Genomic DNA, 21,324 nt, shown 5'->3' with positions numbered 1-21,324 from the left:
CCGCCTAATTGAATCAAGTGTCGACGGCCGCATAATTTTCCTTCTACTGGCATATTTGCCACCCCTGGACCAAACAATCGATGTTGGGGTTAGCTATACACGGTAGCCTACTTGCTGGAAAACTATCTCCACGTAAAGCTTGGTGTTTTGGGAGCCCGAATTCGTTACTCAAGCGTCTCGGTCTTGTCAGTGGTGGGCCATTGCACCTCAAGGCAATATGCCCATTCAAATCAGCAAATTCTTACTCCGTGGCAGGATATCACGACGCCGTATCAGCTAGTGAGGAATAGTGGACACAGGATAAATTTCGAATCAGGTCGCGGACCGCAAATTATGACCTCGCGGGCCGCGTCTTCGTAACCCCTGACCTATGCACTGTCGAACGTCATCCACGATAAGCTCTACTGTTCGAAAACAAACTTGCTTCTCATTACTGAATTTAATAGATCAAAATTCGACCAGGCAATGGAGTCAATATTTACAAGGTTGTGACCGAAAGTCGAGGAGTAGACTCAAGAAATGCATTCATCAGCTACTTTACTGCGCAATGTAAAAAAGGGTAGCGTAAAGAAGTTGAAGTACAGCATCATACCGCGACAGAAAAATGAGTTAGCGAACATCGCAGCATGCACCTATGGCACTAAATCGTTCTCTTACTACAATCATACCGCACTACCGACCGATTCACGCGTAGTGGATTTGTTGCAACCTCGTTTACTTACTCTAAACCGGCAAAAGAAATATGAGGGATCGAGGATGCTCGAGGTTATCATTGATGTAACTCATAGAAGTATTGACGTAGACCAGTGCTATATTGCCTATATCTAACCAAAATTATTGAAAAAAAAAATCTCAAAGAGGATATGTAGGCGTCCTTCCGAGGACACTTTCAAAAAAGTCAAAGAAGACAAATCCTCTTATAAGAGGACGTATGGTAACCCATCTAACAGGTACTCGTGGAGTCGACCTTTTTTTACTAACCAGCTATCAATGAATGCAATTAGTGTTATCAAGTATACAAGTTGCAAGAGTTCATCTAAACTACTTTGGGGGCTTATCACCACACCAACAAAGGGCTGAATAGCACTGCCGTAGACATCTACAGAAGGATAAATACCTATTCATGAAACACGCAAGAACTATATACCTCAAGTAAAAAAGGATGTGAACCACTCTTGCAGCAGACAATGATTAGTGTTGGGCAGAATGATTGAGTGCTCGAATCTTAATCAACTATCAATTCCAATGATCTCAGTCGAGTTGTGAGGGATTATCTTTACAAGTACTGAAATTATACGCTCAGTGATAATTATAGTTTCGACACTATTTCCCGCTGGGGAAGACTGCAAATCTCGATCGGTCGAATTGCAGCACACGAAACGTGTAGTACAAAGATAGGCAGGCTTGTTAGTGGAAATGACATGTTTGTGAAGTCCCGATCAACCGACAACATCGTCATAACATCAAATTATCGAATGCTAACATAGGACGACACCGACCGATTTTGCAGCTTCGTTCCGCGGCAGTGTAAAAGTCATCTCCCGGAACGCGAACACTACCGAATCTGGTCTTGATCGAAAGCTACTGTCGCACCGATTCCGAAAACATAAATTATAATATGATCAGGAACTGAACCACCCGGAATTCGCCCTCCAAACCCGAAACATCGGCATTGTCCGAGCAATCTGTGAGCCACATCGGGTGCTTGTTACGGTCATTATTTTGTGGTCATCCGACTGACTGAACGATACAGATTGAAGATGTTGAGGGAGATTTTTCCCTACAAGTCCGGAGCCTGACCATATTTTAATTCATATTTGCGGAATCGGTGCGAGAGTAGCTTTCGACCAGATTCAATACATTTCGCGCTCTGGAAGGGGACTTTCGGATTGCCAGTAATCCTACAGTAGCTCCCGCAAAACAATTCTGATTACATCCTCAGCGAAGCGGAACGAAGTTGCAAAACCGGCCGTTGCCATTCATGTTTACGTTCGATGGTCAAATCATCTCCAATACGATTTAGAACTGGTAATATATTTTTTACATATTCAATTTCATATATCGTTTATACCATTGTTAATTCATCACGAGAGATACTTGAATACCCAACTCCACGCGTAATACTAGATTCAGAATAGGATAACTCAGATACTCCATTTTGCCCAACCCTACTTACGATTATGACCAACATGGCAAATGATCGGCAGATACGATTAGGTAAAATATAACATCGCAGAGTCCCGATGCGGATTGCGATTACAATTTTGCGACCGCTTAACTCCGTACCGAAGTCGGTGCTATCCGAGTGTGATCTTCTTCGAGTAAAATAGAACAGAATAACAATATTTGTCTCGCCGCATCAAATCGACACGCGAGAGATCAGCTTGGTTGCATAAAGGCGGTACAATGGATTGATAATTTACAATAGCCGGCACGGAATCACAGAGGCGGCCGGCACCGATACCGTTCCGATATCATGCACTCGTTCAGTAATATGACAAATTTTGGGGCAGTGATCGTAAGTTACCTTATCCCGGAGAACACTAATCGTCCGATTAAAAGTTTTACCAGACGACTCTGATAATAATCATCGTGCGAAATCTTATCCACGATTTAGTTTTAATCAGAGGATTATCATTCTCCAGGATTAGCAAACTTACGATCTTCATCCTTACAGTGAATGCGTAATGATAATCACGCAACAGAATAACCCAAACACACACTGCAGTATAAATATAAGAATGGAAATAACGTAATAAAAAAGAATTTGCTATCTCGGAGCCGTCGACTGTGCGCCGTCGCTGGTCATTTTAGAACTCAAATATCTCTTGCACACGGAATCGCACACCAGCATGCAGACGTCGAAAATGCGAAGGCGGGCGGCCGGCGTCTGCGGCGGGGTCTCGGCCTTGATGGCGCTGATGATAAAAAAGGGAAAGAGGAAGGAAAATACGCAGCCGCTCACGACCACGGAGTAATACGTCAGGTTTATGCAGACGAAGAGCGGCGTGCCGAATCCGCAAAAGTACGGCCAGTGCGTCTCGACGAGCAGGACGCGCAAGCGGAAGTCCAGGCCCATGTTGAACCACTTGTATTCGAAAGCGTACAATGCATAGAGTAGCGAGTAGTGGAGACCGTACAGCAGAGAGCTGAGGTGGCCGAAGTAGGGTATCTCCAACACCAGGTTCGCCTGAAAGAATATGAAACGAGGGAGTGATACAGGGTTGTAATGACTCGAGTCATTTTACAGTTTCTAGACTCGACTCGAGTGACTTTGCGCAACGACTCGAGAAATTCGACATCACTTTATTCAAGTATCGTGTATCAGGACCGATACTTAAAAAATAGGCCTAGAAACTGTCTTTTATCAGTTTAAATAAACATTTAAAAGAGTGTGAAAAATGAGTACGGTATGTTATGAATGCAGGCCTTCGCTTTCACCCAAGTGTTTCACAGAAGTGAATTGAACCTGACTTGACTCGGAACCTTGTGACTTGGTTAAACAAGTCTTACAACTCTGGAGCGGGATTGACCACGGCGGACGATACGTCATCGTGATCCTACAGCATTTCCGGTGTACCGCGAGAGCAGATTCCGTGCTTTATATCTATCTTATGCCTTAGTTTGACATCAGTAATACAGCAAACCACAAATTTTTTACTAGAGTTGGCGCTAATAACATTTGAATACTTCATCGAATGTCTAAGGCAGAGGTTCTCAATCTGGGGTACGTGAGCAACTTCAAATTTCTTGTACTCGGACAATTTTTTGCAACAAGCGAGAAAGAAGTTCAAGCTTACTAACTGCAGCGTTCCAGGGACAGATTAGACCACCATGTTTCCACATTCCACCACTTACCATTATGAGCATAATTTTGCAAGCCTGTGCATGGTGAAGGAGAAATTTCATGAATAGAATTAATTTGAGAAACATCAAACTCACCCATCGCATAAAACGTGTGAAATGATGTTTGAAAGTCTAAACACATACCGTAGTTGTGTCTTTTCAACAGCGTAAACTTATGCTACATCATTTTTAAAAGGTATGCCATTCATGCAGATAAATCGAATAGAGTATGCGGTAAAAAAAGTTTGAGAACCCCTGACCTAGATCGTGACAGGTGAAAGCAATAGGGTATGACCGTATTACATACTGTCAAGGCAGAACGGGCTCTAGTTGAATCAAAAATATACATAGGTGGAATATAATCAGCCAGTGGTCATTTGCTATTAAATGGAGAACTTTGATATAATTTTCACTCAAACTAGGCTATTAAGTATCAGTAAGTGGTCAGTCAGAGTGATCATCATTGGTCTCAATACTTGCTCACCACCTCTGGTTTTCAGAGGCGTCATGACACCAAACATAGGATAGATATTCTGTTTAGTCAAAACTCAGACTCAAGTTTTGTCGTCCGCACACTATAGCAAAAAACCACATCAAGGGGTCTGATCCTCGAAAATCATATAGGCCTATCCTCTCTAGAATCTAGGTATCGTAATTTCTGCCAAGGTCACTAGTTTCGCGGACATATGGCGGGTCTTTAATTGCACATTGATTTATGGATTTTTGGGACCAAGCATCAAATCAAGATAGCTCGCACATTAGATTATATAATACTTTGTCAGTTAAAGAAAAGCATTGTTAACACGTGGCTCGGCCAGTATGCTCATCTTAGAGCTAATTGACCTAGTCAAGAAAAATATAATTATCATGGCGCTATTGGTTGTTTATCATGATACTGTGGAGGCATGCGGAAAACTAGAAATTCTGAACTTGCTGCATCATTTTTGAACACATCAACAAGGGGTGAGCTGGTCTACAACTTAGGTTTAACCCACAGCTCCAGATACAAGACAAGTTACCATCATATTGGTTCCACTCGACCTAGAACTTCACAATCATTTATTCTAGTTGTATGTATAGTATATTGATTATAACTCAACACACCTGCACAAGAAAAATGGTCTGAACCACTGAGCTGAAGATGAAATCCGCAAGCATCCGGCCAGTCGAGCTGAACCCACGTGGTTGGCCACGGTAGTGTTGATATATTGCACTTGAGACACCAACAAAGTATAAACTATTGACAATCTGCAAATACAAAAAAGGCTTCAGCAAATCTGAGAATATAAATTGTATCAACAATTCCTTTCAATAGCAGTTTAATACAGAATATCCAAGCTTGCAAATCTTAGTGAATTTCTGTTGTGTTGCAAAATTGATATAGGAGCGGCGTGTTAGTCATGGGAAATTCCAGGAAAACATCGAAATATAGCATCTTTCCTATAAAGATATAATCATTCAAACGTAACATAAGAATGGTTTCCATTGATCCAGGAAAAATTCATTTTATTTGTAGTCACAAATAAATGATACTTACTTTACTGATAAAATGCAAAGGCAGTACCCACAATGAGTAAAAAAATAGGCGTAGTATTGTATCCGTAGCATAAAGGTGGGCTTCTTTGACATCCTCTTCTGTAGAACTTGACATGAACTTCTGAAAACAGCCACACAACTTAGTCTTTCACCGGGTCAGGAAAGTAGAGACACCGACCTCCAATCGATACTGAATCCATGGAGTCAGATATCCATGGAACATCCACAAGCTTCCCCATATCATGAGGCTCATTGCGGTGTTCATGCCAAGACCTCGGAGGAGACCAGCTTCAGATTTTGATGAAGAAGTAGTTTTCTGGATTGATGTGGAGTTGGAGTGCAATGGCCGCCTCGCTTCAAACCTATTCCTGTATCGCCTAACAGAATAGGAATTTTTATCGATCTAGTATTCAAGTATGCAGTAATTTCTAATACTCAATACTATAGACCAGTGGTTGCCAACCATTTTGGATGTGTTCTCTCAAACACTCGAGTGGGCTACTTATAACGAAAATTTAAAGGTAGCTAGCCTACCTTTGGATCTCACCATCCACCTAATTCAAAAGCATGCACATATAGGCTACTTCTATAGCTTCTATGTCGTGTATTTTAGCATTGATAGACCCAGATTGGCGAGTGCTATCCATTGAAGGAAACTGAAAATGCATATCATTACTACAACATGCTATTGTGTCGTTACCGTATGTGATAGCTCTTCAGTCTTCATACATTCCATCACTTAATGCACGAGTTTGCGGGTGAATATACGCCGAGTAATATTGGACTTATTGCAATATAAACTTGACTATGAGCAGTTACTTTGATGCTAGCAAAATCGTGTCGAAATTTGCTCTTCACAGAGTCGATATTTAAAGGTCTATGACCAGTAGAACTCAAGATATATTATTGTCTACCGGGTATTCATCGATTCGTTCGACGCTAGTCTGCAAGAATTCTTTGCCATTTCTCAGAAGCGGACTTGGATAGCTTTAGACAAAACAAATATCCCTCATTTTAGCCATCATATACAGAAATTGACTATGACTATTCATAGAAACCAACATCAACTGTGTCTATTACATTTTTGTGGCTTATTTAGAGGTCAATCAGAGCAGCAAGAAGGCTACATTGGAGCCGCATGTGGCTCTGAGAGCTGCGGTTGGGAATCACTGCTATAGACCATCTGCGATTACTTCACCAAAATGAACCTGTCTTCGTGACAATACAGAGTTCTTAATATCATTCAGATTCCAATCACTCATATGTAAGGGTTACCGACAATTTATACCAGTGGCTGATTGAACCTGATTTTCAGCTTCTTGGTAAGTGCATGAAGATTTTTATTTCAAAGTCAGTATCCATTGAAATGATGGATGGTGATTGGTTATCTTAGTTAGTTTGCAGTTATAAGGCTAGAAGCAGTTTCCATTTTTCTTAATTCCTGTAAGCATGAATAGTTCCTTCTCATCCGACAAGTGCACTCCATCAGAAAGTTATATTTTGTCATTAACAGTATAAAGTCAATTTGTTCCTTGTGAAGGAAACTAAGAGCAGTGAAGACTTCAGATTTTTACATTCACCCCAGCATTAAGGATATATTATAGGCCTACTTAGCACAACATATTTTCCAATAGCCATCGCTACCAGGACCACAATTCCTTTGAAATTATGACTGGTGCAATTTGTGACTGGCAATAGGCATCGACTGCCTGCATGAACTACACATGAACCGAAACACAATTGAACTAATTTGTGATCTTTGACGGGTAGGCCTAAGGAAATACTGTGGTTCTGAAGAAATTAAATCCCGATAGCTACACTACAAAAAAAAATTAGACAAATTGGTCTCAAAATTAGACAAATTTGGTCTCAAATTTAAGAAATGAGGATGATTTGGTCTCATTTTACCACCCACTCACCATAAATGCTATTTTCGACTCAGACAACCATATATATATTGATCTGAATAGTACATGTGAGTAGTAAGTGGCATGTACCTTGATAACTATATCTAGTGAATACCTTGTAAACTTAGTACAGGATCATCTCAACACTGCAATTTCTGGTCTCTCTCATCCTTCCCCTCCTCCGCTCAGACCCCTAACACTGAAAAGGATGCCCCCGAGGCACTGCTACTATTTTCGATCAATTTCTGGCTTACTTTTGAGACATAAAGTACTTGGTAAGACTAATTGGTCTTCAAGACTTATTGGTCTTTAAGACTTTTTTTTTGTAAAAAATCGATTTGAGACATTGAGACCAAATTTGTCTTATTTTTTTTTGTAGTGTACCTTGAGCATTTCTAGGTTTGGCTCCATTTATAGAGGGTATCTAGGTTGTAGCGTGATCAGTCCAGAATATTGCCTAAGGAATTACTATAGAACGAACCTTGCTTGAACGTCATCTTGAAGCCTTTGCCTTTTCTTTCGATTTTGATCGTTGACTTTTTTGTTCAATTGAAATATATGAGTGATGCCATAAAGAGAATCTTTCAATCCATGTAAATATTGCTGTGCTGATCCTTTGACAGCTTCAACCATTTCAAATATAATACAAAATCTAACTGGAAAAAGTTAAATTCAGCAGTGGGTTAGCAATGGTTATTTGCTACGATACCTTTTAATTTTGACAGTGCGTCAATCATAGTACTGATACTGTTACAGTGATTGTTGCGACGTAATATACATTATACAGCATTGTTGGTTTCAAAGAAATTTATTATAGAGTCGAACGTTCAAACAACAATAGAAAACGTTTGACTCGACTAGTATCAATTTGTGTTTTGACGCGACTTCCGACTTGTACTCGAGGAATTGTGCATGACTCGACCAAGTGATATTGAAAAATAGGTCCAGAAACTGATGTCTTTTATCGATAGTTTGAATAAACATGTTTAGAGCCTGAGAAAAATGAGTCCGATGCCTTCGATATCGCCCAAGAGCTAGGACAGGACAGGACTCGACCCATTGCTCGCTTTTGCTCCATGACTTGGAGTCGGTGAGTCGGACAGGACTCGGTGATACATTGAAAATGAGTGTATGACTGGAGTCAAACTATAATTGGTAAATTGAATTGGTTACATCCACTGAGCTATATAAACAACCCTGAGATTACATCGTAATGAACCGCAAGTCGCCAACACGGTATATAGTGGCGCAGTCAAAGTTCAGTAATAATCTCTTCTGCGCTGTGGCGGCCGCTGCCAGTCCACATGCGCACATGCATAGCCTACATACACCGCGAGTATATATATATTCGTTGGATCTAGGAAATTGAACGCAGATAGTTCACACTGAGCAAAAAATTATGCTTACCTACTTTACTTTCTCGCAACTAACCGCTATGATGGTTGCCACCATGCAATGTGCAGCAAGAAACTAACAAACAAACACCAGAGCGATGTTGGCAATAACTTTTCCACGTGAGGGAAATCTTAAGTATTATATTCGGCAACGCGTCCAGATCGACACTAATTGACTCACACGTCACACACCGCACATTCGATGGCAATTTATTTCTAGTTTCTGGTGCCTCGACATTATTACTGTTTTGATTTTAGCACTCAGTACAATAGCATTCAACAGTCATTATAAGCTCTGGACTGTTTTCGATAAATTATGCTATCAATAGTGATGGTATCGAAAAATTACATTCGATCATAGCAATTTACAACGTACAATCATAGCGATGGGCTCGTATGCAACCCACCGCTTCTCTCGCCCTATATTTCTGAATAGACACGCAAATTGCACAATCTTAGATGCGAAAAAGCAAGCTATTCATTCATGAACAATTGAACATCCGTAGCTAATACCAACAATCATTAAAGGTTTTATAGTTTATTTTTTTCTCACTTGCCTCCCTGACTGCATGTCCCCAACACTCAAGGAATTCACACACAATTGTAATGAAAGACTTGTATTTTCGTCAATACTTGACGCTGCAAATATACCATCAATGACACTTTCCATATTTTGTTCCGATGCAGTTGTTTGATGGGCCCATCCTACTTATGTTCATCCCTCTACCGAACATACACCCTTCCGTACGGAGGCAGGGTTAAGCAGTAAGCACACACGCTTGTCGAGGTTCCACTCCAGGACAAATCCCGCTCAGTATTCCATCCATTCTGTCATGTAGACGCAGTTCTCAGGTGAAATAACACCTCCAGGTAAGCATTTGTGGAAAACCTAAAACGAAATTCTATTGAAAAGGGTACATAGTCATTAGTCACACAAGAATCCATCTTACCGGGCAGACAGTGCAAGGCGCTCTTGTGACGTCAGCTGCATCAACAAAAGACCTCACCGATCGATATAATTTCTCAATTCCATTTTTAGAAGGTGCCAAGAAAACCTCCACCTTCCCGTCGTATATCAGTGTGTTTAATATGGTCTCGATATCCTCCGGTTGAAGTTTAACCTGTATACAGAAAACATAGCATGTAGCGAAACGCCAATATTACATCGCTTAGAGATCATGACTATGTAGAGATATTGTAAATGCCAGGCACTTGGCATCCCTCGTATGGAATTCTGTAACCTCTTTGCACTCTAACCCTTGCTAAATGAACGCTGAAACCTGCCGCATAACTGATAAAAGATACAGCGGCAGTGGGCATATCAGCATGCGACACTTGGGCATCAAGAGTAGGGCTGGTTTTGCGATTACAATAGCTTTTAGCATTAAAAAGTCACACAAGATAAGTGTCACACCGTCAAAATCAGCAATTTCACACAAAGAACACCTCATACATACAACTTGGAAGAGTTGAAATACCTTACTGATTCCCAAATCGGATATGAATTGCAGAACTTCCTCCAACGAGGCGTACGAAGACCGGTGCCGTAAAGACGGACTCAATGTAGTCTGAATAAAGCAAAAAAATGCAATATCTTCTCACTAACAGCCCCTCATCACATTTAATCGTATGTAAGCCACTCACGGAATAGTAGTGTTTATAATGAAGCACGAAAGTAAATCGCTATCAAGCCTATTCAACATACCTCACTCTCTGCATTCTCTTCTTTTTGTTGCAAAAACTTGAAACACTGCTGATTCAAAACTTCCACAAATTCCGATTCGAAGTCCTGCCCGGAATACCACGCTCCGCCCGTGATAGAACGGTCCGGCTCCAAATTATACAACATGTACACCTTTCTTTTCGACGCCTGAAATAGGAAACGGTATGATTTTATAAATCGACAATCGATTCGAGTCGCACGCATTGATTTACCGCGACCGACTGGACGGCTTTTATCAGTTTCTTGCCTTCGAGATTCTTCAGGATTTTATTCACTTCCGTGAGCATGAGATTGCACTTGTGTCTGATGTCTCGAATCCATATTCCTTTGCTGCCCGCGCTCTCTATTACTTGGTAGACCAGCCGATCTTGGTTGTCGATACCCTTGACCTGACTTGAGCAAATCGTTAGAGTCAAAGTAAGAATTTTCCATCATTACGCACCTAAATATGAACAGTGGTATTCATGAGCTAGGTTGAATATATTACATGCGTCCTGTAGTTCAGCGGTGGATAATACTTAGTGTTAACTATTTATCAAACCATGCAGTAACCTTACAAGGAAAGCATAGACGAATCTCCTCGACAGCTTTCTAGATTTTCACTACAATCAACTCCAAGGACATATATACACACACTTCCAAGCACAGACATAAGCGACTGTGAACTAGTCTAGTGAAATCTCCACAGACCACAAGATACTTCCAATGAAACAATGAAGAATTATGGTTTTATGGTAGAGTCGAAGGACTGAGTTTGAGTATCCATGGATCCAAAATATTTTCAGTTAACTTGTAAAGAAATAGCTTATACCTTAAATCAAAAAAAGAGTAGTTAACATAAAATCAATAAAAAAGTCTTCGAAAATTCATTACATAAAGGAACAGCAATGCTGTACCTCGCACTACTGGAACACTTCAGCCGGTAAATTAGCCCGTTGGAAGACTTCAGCAGTTCAATTTTTCCCATCGTCAACAGCCTGTTGATGGCAGCGACTCGTTGCTGAACTTCTATGTCGGGTTCGTTTTTTTGGATAAAATCATCATTGATGCCCTTCGGATTGTCCGCGCAGAGCAGCACAATTTTATCCTCCAACGCCAGAGTAGGCTCTTGTTTGACAGCGGTTTCCGCCATACCGCAGTACAATGTCTAGTTATGCAATCGCGTGTAATATATCTAAAAAAACATGATAACTGCATCATCAGCGATAATACCCGTTTTCAACACACCTAATTCCGTCTCAAAGGTATAAAATTCCTTACAAAATTACCCTAGCAGCAATAAACTGCAATATGTGTTTCATCTCGAGGCTCAACATTGTGTGGCATAGGTAGATTTAGGGCTGGGTATAGCAATTCGAGTAAAAACTGTTGAGTAGTCAGATCCAATGTTTTCGAGTACGGCAACAGAATTCTGCCCCTCATAAATTTAATGAACGAGAACTGTCGTTACGATACAATACTGACACCGAGACAGCCTCAAAACCTTGATTTGCGGTAGCATAGCCTATCAATTGGTACATGCCGCAGAAGGCTTCATGGCACCAGCTTTTTTGTATAGTAGTGACCGCCTTGCAGTGTTGTTAAGATAACTGGCATTATACACTTCGCGGTAGAAAAATATTACGCATTTGGGAACTTGAATTCCCTCTTGCTGATATAACGTCACGAGCGGTAGGGCCTACTCGAATCACTCAGGCACTCGATTTTACCCAGCCCAAGGTGCAATACAGCTCGACCCCCAGTAAATATGAATGTCAGTTTTTCCTAATAGGCATTAGGCAGTGACAAAAAATCACAAAACACGTGAAGACAAATCAAGATCTTAGCACGGTCGTAGTCTAAGACGTAGTAGTGCATCTTACGACATCATCGTATACATGATTCAAATGACAGACATTTCATCATCATCGCAAGCGAGATTGGTGGATTGTCAATATAGCACACTGTCAACAGGAAGCAGTCAAAGAACAAGTTAACTGATGTTACTGTGGCAATATCCCAAAAACGATAGCCTCAAGAAAAAGCATCAATCAGGACCAAAGAGTAGTACGTTCAAGACACTTCCATCTCTCTCTCAATACCCACGTACTTGACCGCATCCGACTGGCTGTAACTGTAATCAAAGAACAGCTCCTCTCCTGCCTGTATTGGACAATTCGAGAATATCCCGATCCTATGGTCTCCGTTGACCATCATGACTTTTGCGTAGCAATTGGGATGGACCGAGTGGTTCGCAAACCGTATCTTGTTGCCTTTACGGGTGGCGTCGACCACAAAATCGTTGTTGAGATTGAACAGAAAGCTGCACATGTATTTATCGTAGACTTTGCCACGACGATCTGCTTCATCCTGCGAAATTATCTCCCCGCAGTATTCAGATATGAATTCGTTCTTAGCAGCCACATCTTCTTTGATATATATCCCCCATCCTGCCACGTCAGACGGTGCCAGCAACAAATGCTTGTGCATACCGCGTTGAATCGACACGTTCTTGCACGAACACTTTTGAGCGTTGGCTCCGAGCTGATCGGCACCACACAGCCCGCAAAGGTCCGGATCGCATTCCCTAACCGCCAAGTAGCACGGGCATTGCTTTGTGTTGCACTGCGCCTTGCATCTGCACCCCGGAAAACGGTTTTCGCAATCGGACGAACACTGGCAGAATTTCTCGCAGAAATTTCCGACCATGATGCATTGGCAAGTGGCGTCGCACGGCTGACCCGGATGATTACAAGGCTGGTAGTTATATACATGATTGCTCGAAGAATCACGTTTTAACTGTATTCTACGAGCGTGCAGAGACCAGAGACGGTGTTTCTTTTTCTTTTTACGCGGAGACGCGTTATCTTTAACATCATGCTCAGAGTGATGACTCCTGTCCGGCGCACCGCGTTGAGATTTTGCAGCCTCTTGCAGAGCAAACGCGTACACTTCGCTACAGCTTTTCGTGCCTATCAGCGACGAAATCGCGCAGAAATTGTTCGGATAATTCGCACGTAGGACCCGAAACAGAGTAGATTCGGCCCCGGTCCATTCGGGCCGCGTTAACTTCGCCGGCACCATCTCTAAATATGTAGCGACAGATTGAAGAAACGGTGCTTTATCGCTTTCCGCCGTATCAGTGTCTGCTTCGCTCTCACTAGGAGCTGGAGTGCTCGGACGACTGCCACTGCTATTTCCGCTTCTACCATCTTTCAGTTTTTTACGGAACGCAGACGCTCTCGAAGCACTACTAGGTTTTTCCGACAGTTCGCGGTATTCCAACCCACCATCTACGTTTTGAAAGCAGTTGTTTCCGCAAGGCTCTACCGGTGTTTTTACATCTTGGGTCTTGCGTTTGTTCGCTTTCACAGGCGGCCTGTACAAGTGGCTGTGCTGGAAGCAATCGTACTTGTAGCACCTTCGACAGAACAACTCATGAAAGGAGTGTACCGCTTGCTCCCTTTGAACGGATTTCGCGTTAGGCCCGTCGATATTAGGGGTGCATTCCGGAGGTTGCGCGTTGGGGTCCATTAATTCGGTCAGCTCTCTGTATTTGTCTTTTAATTCTTCGCCAGACCCCTTGTCGGGAAAATAATCCGCTATCGCTTCGAAGATTTCGTCCGCAGGAAACTCTTTTTTAGTATCACCCTTCCCATCGGAAGTACCTTTTTTGCTAGATTCAATATCTTCATTACTACTAGACTCGCTAGCAGTTTCATACGAGCTCCCATTCACTAACGGAGCATCCCCTTTCGATTTGCTTCTGCGAGGACGTTTCGACATGTTCACGTTGCACTTATGCAAAGCCTCGACCAAATCGGCAAAGAGTTCATCGCTTAAAAATCCGCCTTCCCGATCGCCGTGGACTTTGCCGTCATAATTCATGATCAACTCCTCCAGGAAGCTGCCGTCTTTGTCCAAAGCTTCATCTCCCATATATGGGATGTTATGCAATATAGTCTCATCCTCCACCATGAAATCTTGCCTCACAGGGACCCAACTGTAGCACACCGGTAAATTCGGTACCGCCAGCAACGTACATAGTGGTACCGCTTGTTCGCGGTACGAATGATTCGAGCTTTTTACGGTGCACGATCTCAAGTACGGCCGGTTGGTAAAGGCGGCCTCCGATTCTCTTTGCTGGACCTTGTATTTTTTGTTTTTCTCACTCAGTTCCTTCAATCTGACATCCAGCTTGGCTCGGTTCGCTTCGAAAGCGCTTTTGATCTTGTCGCTACGTTGATATCGTTTAGTTTGACGGAGTTGCATGTACTCCGACCGCACGATTTTTTTCCAGTCCATGTTAGCTTAATTCTACCGTCAAGCGTTTCTAATGAAGAACAAAAAAGATTTAAAAATATTAAATTGGATAACGGGTGTATCATCTTTCACAATAAACTTGAAATCACATCTTTGAATTGCCAATATTGGAATATGGCATGCACGGAGTAGGGATGTCATGAATTATATATATATCTGTCATTTCAGTTACACATTCAAGGTGTCTTGACAAATATGGGCGGACAAGTCCCATCTTGAAATAATGCACAAAACCAGAGAAGAAAACGTGCGATTTCTCGATCACAGAAATTCATCCAAATCACATATGTCATCAAAAGCCATCACAACAGCAGGATATGAAACTATAACATAACATGCAACTAATTTCTTTCGCAACTTATTTTCAACACACAAGTTGAATAGTATATTCATATTGAAATTAACCCGGGCATTTTCGGCTGGGATTACCCATGAGTGTCGGTAGTCACCCTTAAATATCTAGGCTCATTTCAATATAAATATACTATCCAATTGCATAATACAGTTGTTCCTCCAAAATTATCTTCTACTTCATGAGTGACAATCGTTTTCAAAATTTATTTAATTACTGTAAGCCTGTAGCAGAAATTCGTGCAATACAGTTTTGGGATGTCAAATCTATCGTCATTTCTCCTCTAGTGGATTCCCGAGGTACACGACTGCAAGTGACCGCATCTTTGCATCCTTCCAAGAGTAAAACAACATATCGAATGTAAGTAACAAGATAATTTACAAAGAACAAGGCTCTCATCTCTGCTCCATCTTGACTTTCGGCGGTTTGAACGTAGTTCTTGTATCTTTCTTTTTCTTCTTGGATCCCTTCTTGAAATTTTGCCAGCTCGACACGCGCCCCTCTCGACTTTCTTCGAAATTTTTATTCCACTCCTTTTGCTGCTTAATTTTCGCTTTTTCTTCTGCTTCTTGCTGGGCTTTTCGCTTCCTTTCGTTCATTTCCCGAGTCTCCATTTCTTGTCGTACGATGGCCATGTCGGCAAATAATTTACAGGTTTCTTTGTGAAGTTCTTTTTCATATACTGCTACGTCGTCTTCCGGAATCTCAGTTCCTAAGCCGTCTTTTTTCATCTTTTTTCGTTTCTCTCGTAGTTTAGTCTCCAGTCTCTCCTTTGCGTCGGAAACTACCGTTAAGCATCGTTTACGTTCTTTTTCATCCTCGAGTAACTCCCACGCTTTCTTGATAGCGTCAAATGCTTTTTGAGCTAGATCTTTGTGATCGATATTTTTGTCCGGATGGACTAGAATTGAAAGGCGTCGAAACTTCTTTTTTACTTCAGGAATTGTGGTTTCTGGGGTTACTTGAAGGACGTCGTAGGGGTTGAGATTGAAGTAAGTCGAGCCAGGGCGATTCAAACGGTCTATTTGTTGTTTCGGAGTGAGAACGGAATCGGCTTGTTCTATTCGTTTGACTTCGTCCATGTAATGTGCAAACTCATCTTCGACGTTTGAAGTTGATGCCGCCATAATTTTCGAGATGTAACAGACCTTTGTATAGTAAATGGTGGTAACACCACCTCAGCCTCCACAAATCAGGTCGATCAACTCAGATAATCGTATACTGAATTTGAATTACTACACTGGAAATCTGCATAAGTTCACATTAACACTAATAGCTAGGTCTATGTGAAATCATGTTAATACATGAAACAATACCTTTGTATTGTTAATTGACTAAAACCAACATAATAATGCCTACATTTCGAATTTGATTCATATATTACTCACTGAAATTTCACTGATGAAAGTCCATCGATAATTTTTTCGTGAATGAATTAGAAAGTTATAGTTGCGCTGCATGTACAATCCTGAGATTGTTCACCTCACCTCAAATGACTTGTTTTATTCGTGTAATTAGTAAAAGCACAAAAACATATGTATAATGTTTGGATACAGTATAGGCCTACCAGCTAATATGCAGCGAAGTGGAAAGTGATTTTTCAGTCGTCAAACCTATGGTTGGAATCAATGTTCCCTCTATTTTTGACGAGTCTGCGCACACTCACCCACTCAATGCGCAGACCATTGGACAACAGTGCGTAACGGCTAAAAAAAGGTCATCACTTCGGATTTTCTGTGCGCAACTTGGATTTTCTGTGCGCAGAGACTGTGTCAGCACTGGGCATTTGCGCAGCTTAGAGAGGTAACATTGGTTGGATGGAATCCTAGTATAAAGCAAAACGCAGTATATTTGAGGTGTCAAGACGGTTCTCAGCGCCACACCTATGTGTGTTGCGGCCGGTGAATAGCATATTTGGTGTGCACGAGACACCTATTTCATATATTGGCCAGTATGGCCGCCAAACAATCATGAATAACAACAAGTAGGCCTATGAATGATTGATTGGTGATTGCTATGACGGTTTGATTAGGTTTCAAGAAAGCATCATTATATGATACGGTATCAGTACCCACCCAGAGTTTAATTACATATCATAATGACATGCTAAACCAGGAGGACGTATGGTAACCCCGCACTCGGGTGAACATCGAACGTTTCCTGCATAATTGCATACACCTGTGGACTGCGGTTAGCTTAACCATGAATATTTACTGCAACTCAATGAGCTTTATCTGCTGTAGTAGTGTGTGTGTAACCGAGCCCCTAGGAGCCACGGACGTAATATTACATCAACTTTATAAACCTGTTCTCAAAACAGACGACATCGGCCAGACAAAGTGAGGAAAGGCGATAACGCGGGCCTTTTAACCCTTGCCACAAGATGTCGTGCGGCCAGAAATTTCTCTTTCTCTTTCTGCTAACGAGAACCAGGGATATCTAGATATCCCTGACGAGAACACTGAGCTATATAGAGAACCACTTTCTGAACGCGATAGGCAGGGTCCCAAATCCCAATATAGGCCCACCAGCTTTAAATTTCGAATTCCAGCAACTGCGGAAAGCCGTAAAAGCCGGACGCCCAAATTCAATAAGACCACAATGAACCCAAGGGCACTTCACCTCACTTCCCCTAATAGGGCCTATAGGTTGATGGATGGATGCGAGGCTGCAAGTCGTTTCGACACCTTCCTACCTTCTCATTGTATCGCAATCTTGTGGTGTATTGGTCTGATGAAGTTATTAACGCACCTGATGCATGACTCCCGAGGTATATACTAAAGCAGTGTATCATTTTTTCGAAACAGTCATTCAGACTTTCTCTCTCTCTCAGAATTAGGTCGCTTGAACTATTTACTGGGGTGGCATTAATATTGCATTATGAGCATTTTTACAAAATTATCAAATCTTCGCATTCAATCCAGTCGTATATAGCGTTTTTGGACGTATCAGCACCAGTGAAATTCGCGTAACAGCCCTTGTAAGCGAATTATATACGAATTGCACCTATTTGCGACCACAACTCGCCGGTTCTTGTGATAGTTTGAGCACGTCTCGAACACTACCTGTAACGTGGCTGTAGTACAGTATTCCTAGGTACTACCATTAATGACTGCTTTGACCACTTCTGCATTGAATAATGTCACAAATATCAGCATCGGCATAGCCCCGATGCAGCTAGTCTGGCAAAACCTCACGAGAGAAAAGAAGGTACACAATAACACATTCTTCGATAAAACACAAGCATTTATGCGTAGCAAGTCCCACGTGTGCAAAACTGTAGCGCCAGTCTCTTTCCAAAATGCTACATTTTGTGTGCGGAACATGTAAACAAATGGACATTTATACAAAATACAGCGGAATCAGTACAAAAATAGAAACTATATATACATCTAGATATTTTCTTCACTTTGAAAACCCTCTCAAGGCTTAAGACTTGAGACACGTTACTCAACAATTGACACTTTATGATCTTTAACCAAGTTGAAGCTCAGTTCGTTCATATCAAACGGCATGTGGTCAACGTTTGAAGATAGCAATGACTTCAAAACTGCATTAGTAGAATCAGTCTTAACCCCAGAAGCTGTAGACGTTGCCGATTTGGCCAGTTGAATGTGTTGATAGATCTTTTGCCAACGGCCCTGCAACAGGAGTATTTGACATTAAATATGAAGAGTTCATTAAACAAAACACAAGTTCAATATCAGACCTGTTCGGTTTGTAAGTGAGCCCATTGATACGGTGGTAACGACATGGAACGAACGAGTACATATCCAGTTTCGAGAAACACTTTCTTGAAGTTCATTTTCAAAGTTTCTTTGTCCCTCTGAGAAGAGAAAACGATAAATTTCCAATATATTCCAACCTCAATATCATAGCAAAATCACCACCTCGCAAACTATCCGTTTTTTAATCCACCAATACCACCGATTGAAACCCTCTTTTCATCAAGTAGTTTTGCGACAAATTTGCATCAATTTTACGATTGAAAATGTGATGCAAGCGAACGATACAGTCCACACGCTAGTCGTGTACATACATCTTGCTATTTTGAAAGCGACCACCTCCGTTTAACCACTAAAATTATGTGACCCCTCATGGACTGTACCTCTAGGCTACGGATCCCAAGATCAAATCTACTTCTTCACAACTAATTACTTCAGTAATCTTCAGACTTTTTGAATTTCTACTTTCCCTTGAAGTAGTTTTGATGTGTTTTATAAATTTCTACTACTTCTACTTGCGCATCAACGCCAACTAATTAGACCATAGGCGCCTATTTGTATTTTTGCATGGGGTGGCGGCCGGCGCGTAGCCAGGGGGTGTCGAAATCCCCCCTTTTGAAACGCAAAACCCCCGTCCTTTTAAAATGACCATTCTGACGCTAATATTCAGTTGCAATTCAACAAGTCGTATTATCAGTGTTACGCGGGGCCGCGATCAATTAGCGAGATTCGTCTGTGCACGCGTATCGCATCTGGCAATGCGACGCGACGCGATCTCCCGCTGAGATGATTGCGGAATTAGGTCATTGATTGCCGCGCACTCGGCATTCGTCGCTGGACTATGCAGTGACACAGCGCGCGACAATTCTGGAACACGAAAACAGCCTAGAATTGTGATTGCAAACGCGCGCGGCCAAACAGTGATTATCCCTTACAGCCAACACAATGGTTTTTTACTTAGCATCGAGTAGCTCGCATCGCGACAATTGGTTGCTGATTAAAACATCGATTTTGACTGCATTGCTGCATTTTCCGATTTACGTTCGCAAAGTATAATTGGATTGATAATATGGGCAGTGGAATAAATTCCAACTAGCAGGCAGACACAAGAAAACACTGTTCAACTTTGCTATCCGAGAAAATTTATCACAAAAATGGTTCACAAAATATATAAAACGTGAATTGCGGCCCTCATCGACGCAAATATTGCGCTTTAATTTGTAGAAGGTGGACGTACATTTGGTCGTCAAATCGCGATGGGAGATGGTGTTTCTCAGAGCTGGCGATGAAATCTACGTTTCTAACGATGAGGTCGAATTTGTACATCTAATAAGGATCGTTAGTTTGCTGAAATCAGCATCAGTACGCTATGCGAAATACATCGTTGTGATCAATTTTATCGGACTGTACAATCGGCCAGCAAAGTTGCGCTAATAACGAAGTTGCAGACATGCCGCAAACCTGCAATAATTACAATTACAGGGTGCGCTAGTCATACCTAAATACCCAGATTCGGCAATGACAACGAGCACAATTTGTTCAGACGCGGGCATAAGTTTTAATCAAAAAGATACATAAACACAAACAATATTACACTCAGAGATTGTTACTGTTTGGCGAAAGTATTTCTGCAGACGGTAGCAGGCCTGCATGCGGACGCGTTAAATCAAACCGCCGACAGATAGTGCACGAGAGATATCGATGACCCATTTCGCATACAAATGATTCTCGCTAATTTGCAGTAAGCAGCATTGATAATACGAATTAGTGAATTGGCATTTTCAAAAGGACGGGATTTCTAGTTATAAATGAGAAACTCCCTGGCCACGCACCTGGGTTTTTATGCCGACAACGCGCTGGTTAATATCAGGTAGGGGCCTACGGCCTACGTAGGCCCCGATCAGCCAGTCGAATTTGATTGTAAAATGGTGTGCTTTGAATTATCCACGTGTTATTGCAGTAAGAGCAATATGGGCGCATGCCGCGACCTTATCAATAGAACTACATATCCCAAAGGTGTGAAATTCGATCCGCGATATGGTTGCGCTCAATAGAGTCCGTCCAGCAATGAAGTTTGTTGGAACATAGAAGGCTCCCGTTCAAACAAATCGAATAAATTCAGAATTTGCGTCACCGAGAATCTCGTGTAGCATCAATTTTGACAACGTAATTCAACGCCGTGCACTGGACAATGCGCACTGCGCAGTATTAATAACAAATCAAACACTGACAAGTGACATCGAGGGAATACATTCAAGTGTATAAAGCAGACAAGAATTAGCAGCCTATACAGATGATAGCAAACGAGAAAGCGCGCATCTAATCAGTAATTCCTCAACTTGCGGACAGCACTATGGGGTTCCAAGTCTGACATCGTGGCAATTGTTTGCACATTATAACGACGTTTGAGCTGCATTGTTGCATTTCCCGATAAAAGTTGGCAAAGCCTTGTTAGGATCTTGTTCAATTCGCAGATATACACAAACAAACTGTCCTATTTCGCGCTCCAAACCTCCAAATAAAGAGACTATCACGAACC

At 41.8% G+C, this 21,324-nt stretch overlaps 5 protein-coding genes across 7 annotated transcripts in view; all 5 read right to left on the bottom strand.

Moving 5' to 3' along the window:
- Positions 1-424: 424 nt before the first annotated feature.
- Positions 425-7,996, bottom strand: LOC145441924 (etoposide-induced protein 2.4 homolog). Its single transcript, XM_080319881.1, has 5 exons — positions 7,771-7,996; positions 5,561-5,759; positions 5,384-5,503; positions 4,951-5,094; positions 425-3,190 (listed from the first exon to the last, which is right to left on the bottom strand). Exons 1-5 carry the CDS (start codon positions 7,920-7,922, stop codon positions 2,771-2,773), a joined length of 1,035 nt encoding a protein of 344 aa, XP_080176007.1. The 5' UTR covers positions 7,923-7,996; the 3' UTR covers positions 425-2,770.
- A 1,288-nt stretch (positions 7,997-9,284) lies between these two features.
- LOC145441925 (DNA-directed RNA polymerase III subunit RPC6-like) lies at positions 9,285-11,538 on the bottom strand. The gene is made up of 6 exons (XM_080319882.1): positions 11,303-11,538; positions 10,619-10,799; positions 10,389-10,553; positions 10,162-10,251; positions 9,634-9,804; positions 9,285-9,572 (listed from the first exon to the last, which is right to left on the bottom strand). The coding sequence occupies exons 1-6, from the start codon at positions 11,536-11,538 to the stop codon at positions 9,495-9,497; spliced, it is 921 nt and encodes a 306-aa protein (XP_080176008.1). The 3' UTR covers positions 9,285-9,494.
- Positions 11,539-11,583: 45 nt separating this feature from the next.
- Positions 11,584-14,694, bottom strand: LOC145441914 (histone-lysine N-methyltransferase EZH2-like). The gene has a single exon (XM_080319866.1). The coding sequence runs from the start codon at positions 14,688-14,690 to the stop codon at positions 12,459-12,461; it is 2,232 nt and encodes a 743-aa protein (XP_080175992.1). The 5' UTR covers positions 14,691-14,694; the 3' UTR covers positions 11,584-12,458.
- A 21-nt stretch (positions 14,695-14,715) lies between these two features.
- LOC145441928 (dnaJ homolog subfamily C member 8-like) lies at positions 14,716-16,310 on the bottom strand. Its single transcript, XM_080319884.1, has one exon. The coding sequence runs from the start codon at positions 16,185-16,187 to the stop codon at positions 15,456-15,458; it is 732 nt and encodes a 243-aa protein (XP_080176010.1). The 5' UTR covers positions 16,188-16,310; the 3' UTR covers positions 14,716-15,455.
- A 1,975-nt stretch (positions 16,311-18,285) lies between these two features.
- Positions 18,286-21,324, bottom strand: part of LOC145441915 (nephrocystin-1-like) — a 108,094-nt gene continuing 105,055 nt past the window's right edge. For all 3 annotated transcript variants that reach the window (XM_080319867.1, XM_080319869.1, XM_080319868.1), the window contains 2 exons: positions 18,770-18,886; positions 18,286-18,701 (listed from right to left, as the gene is read on the bottom strand). In XM_080319867.1, the coding sequence (XP_080175993.1) occupies positions 18,507-18,701; positions 18,770-18,886 (312 nt within the window). In that variant the 3' untranslated portion in view covers positions 18,286-18,506. The remainder of the gene's footprint in view (positions 18,702-18,769; positions 18,887-21,324) is intronic.

Source organism: Botryllus schlosseri, chromosome 6, assembly GCF_051294905.1.
Source record: "Botryllus schlosseri isolate E-star chromosome 6, Bs_hap1, whole genome shotgun sequence".
NCBI classification, from domain to species: domain Eukaryota; kingdom Metazoa; phylum Chordata; class Ascidiacea; order Stolidobranchia; family Styelidae; genus Botryllus; species Botryllus schlosseri.
Note: the sequence above shows the minus strand (reverse complement) of the source record. Positions and strands in the feature narration are given on the sequence as shown.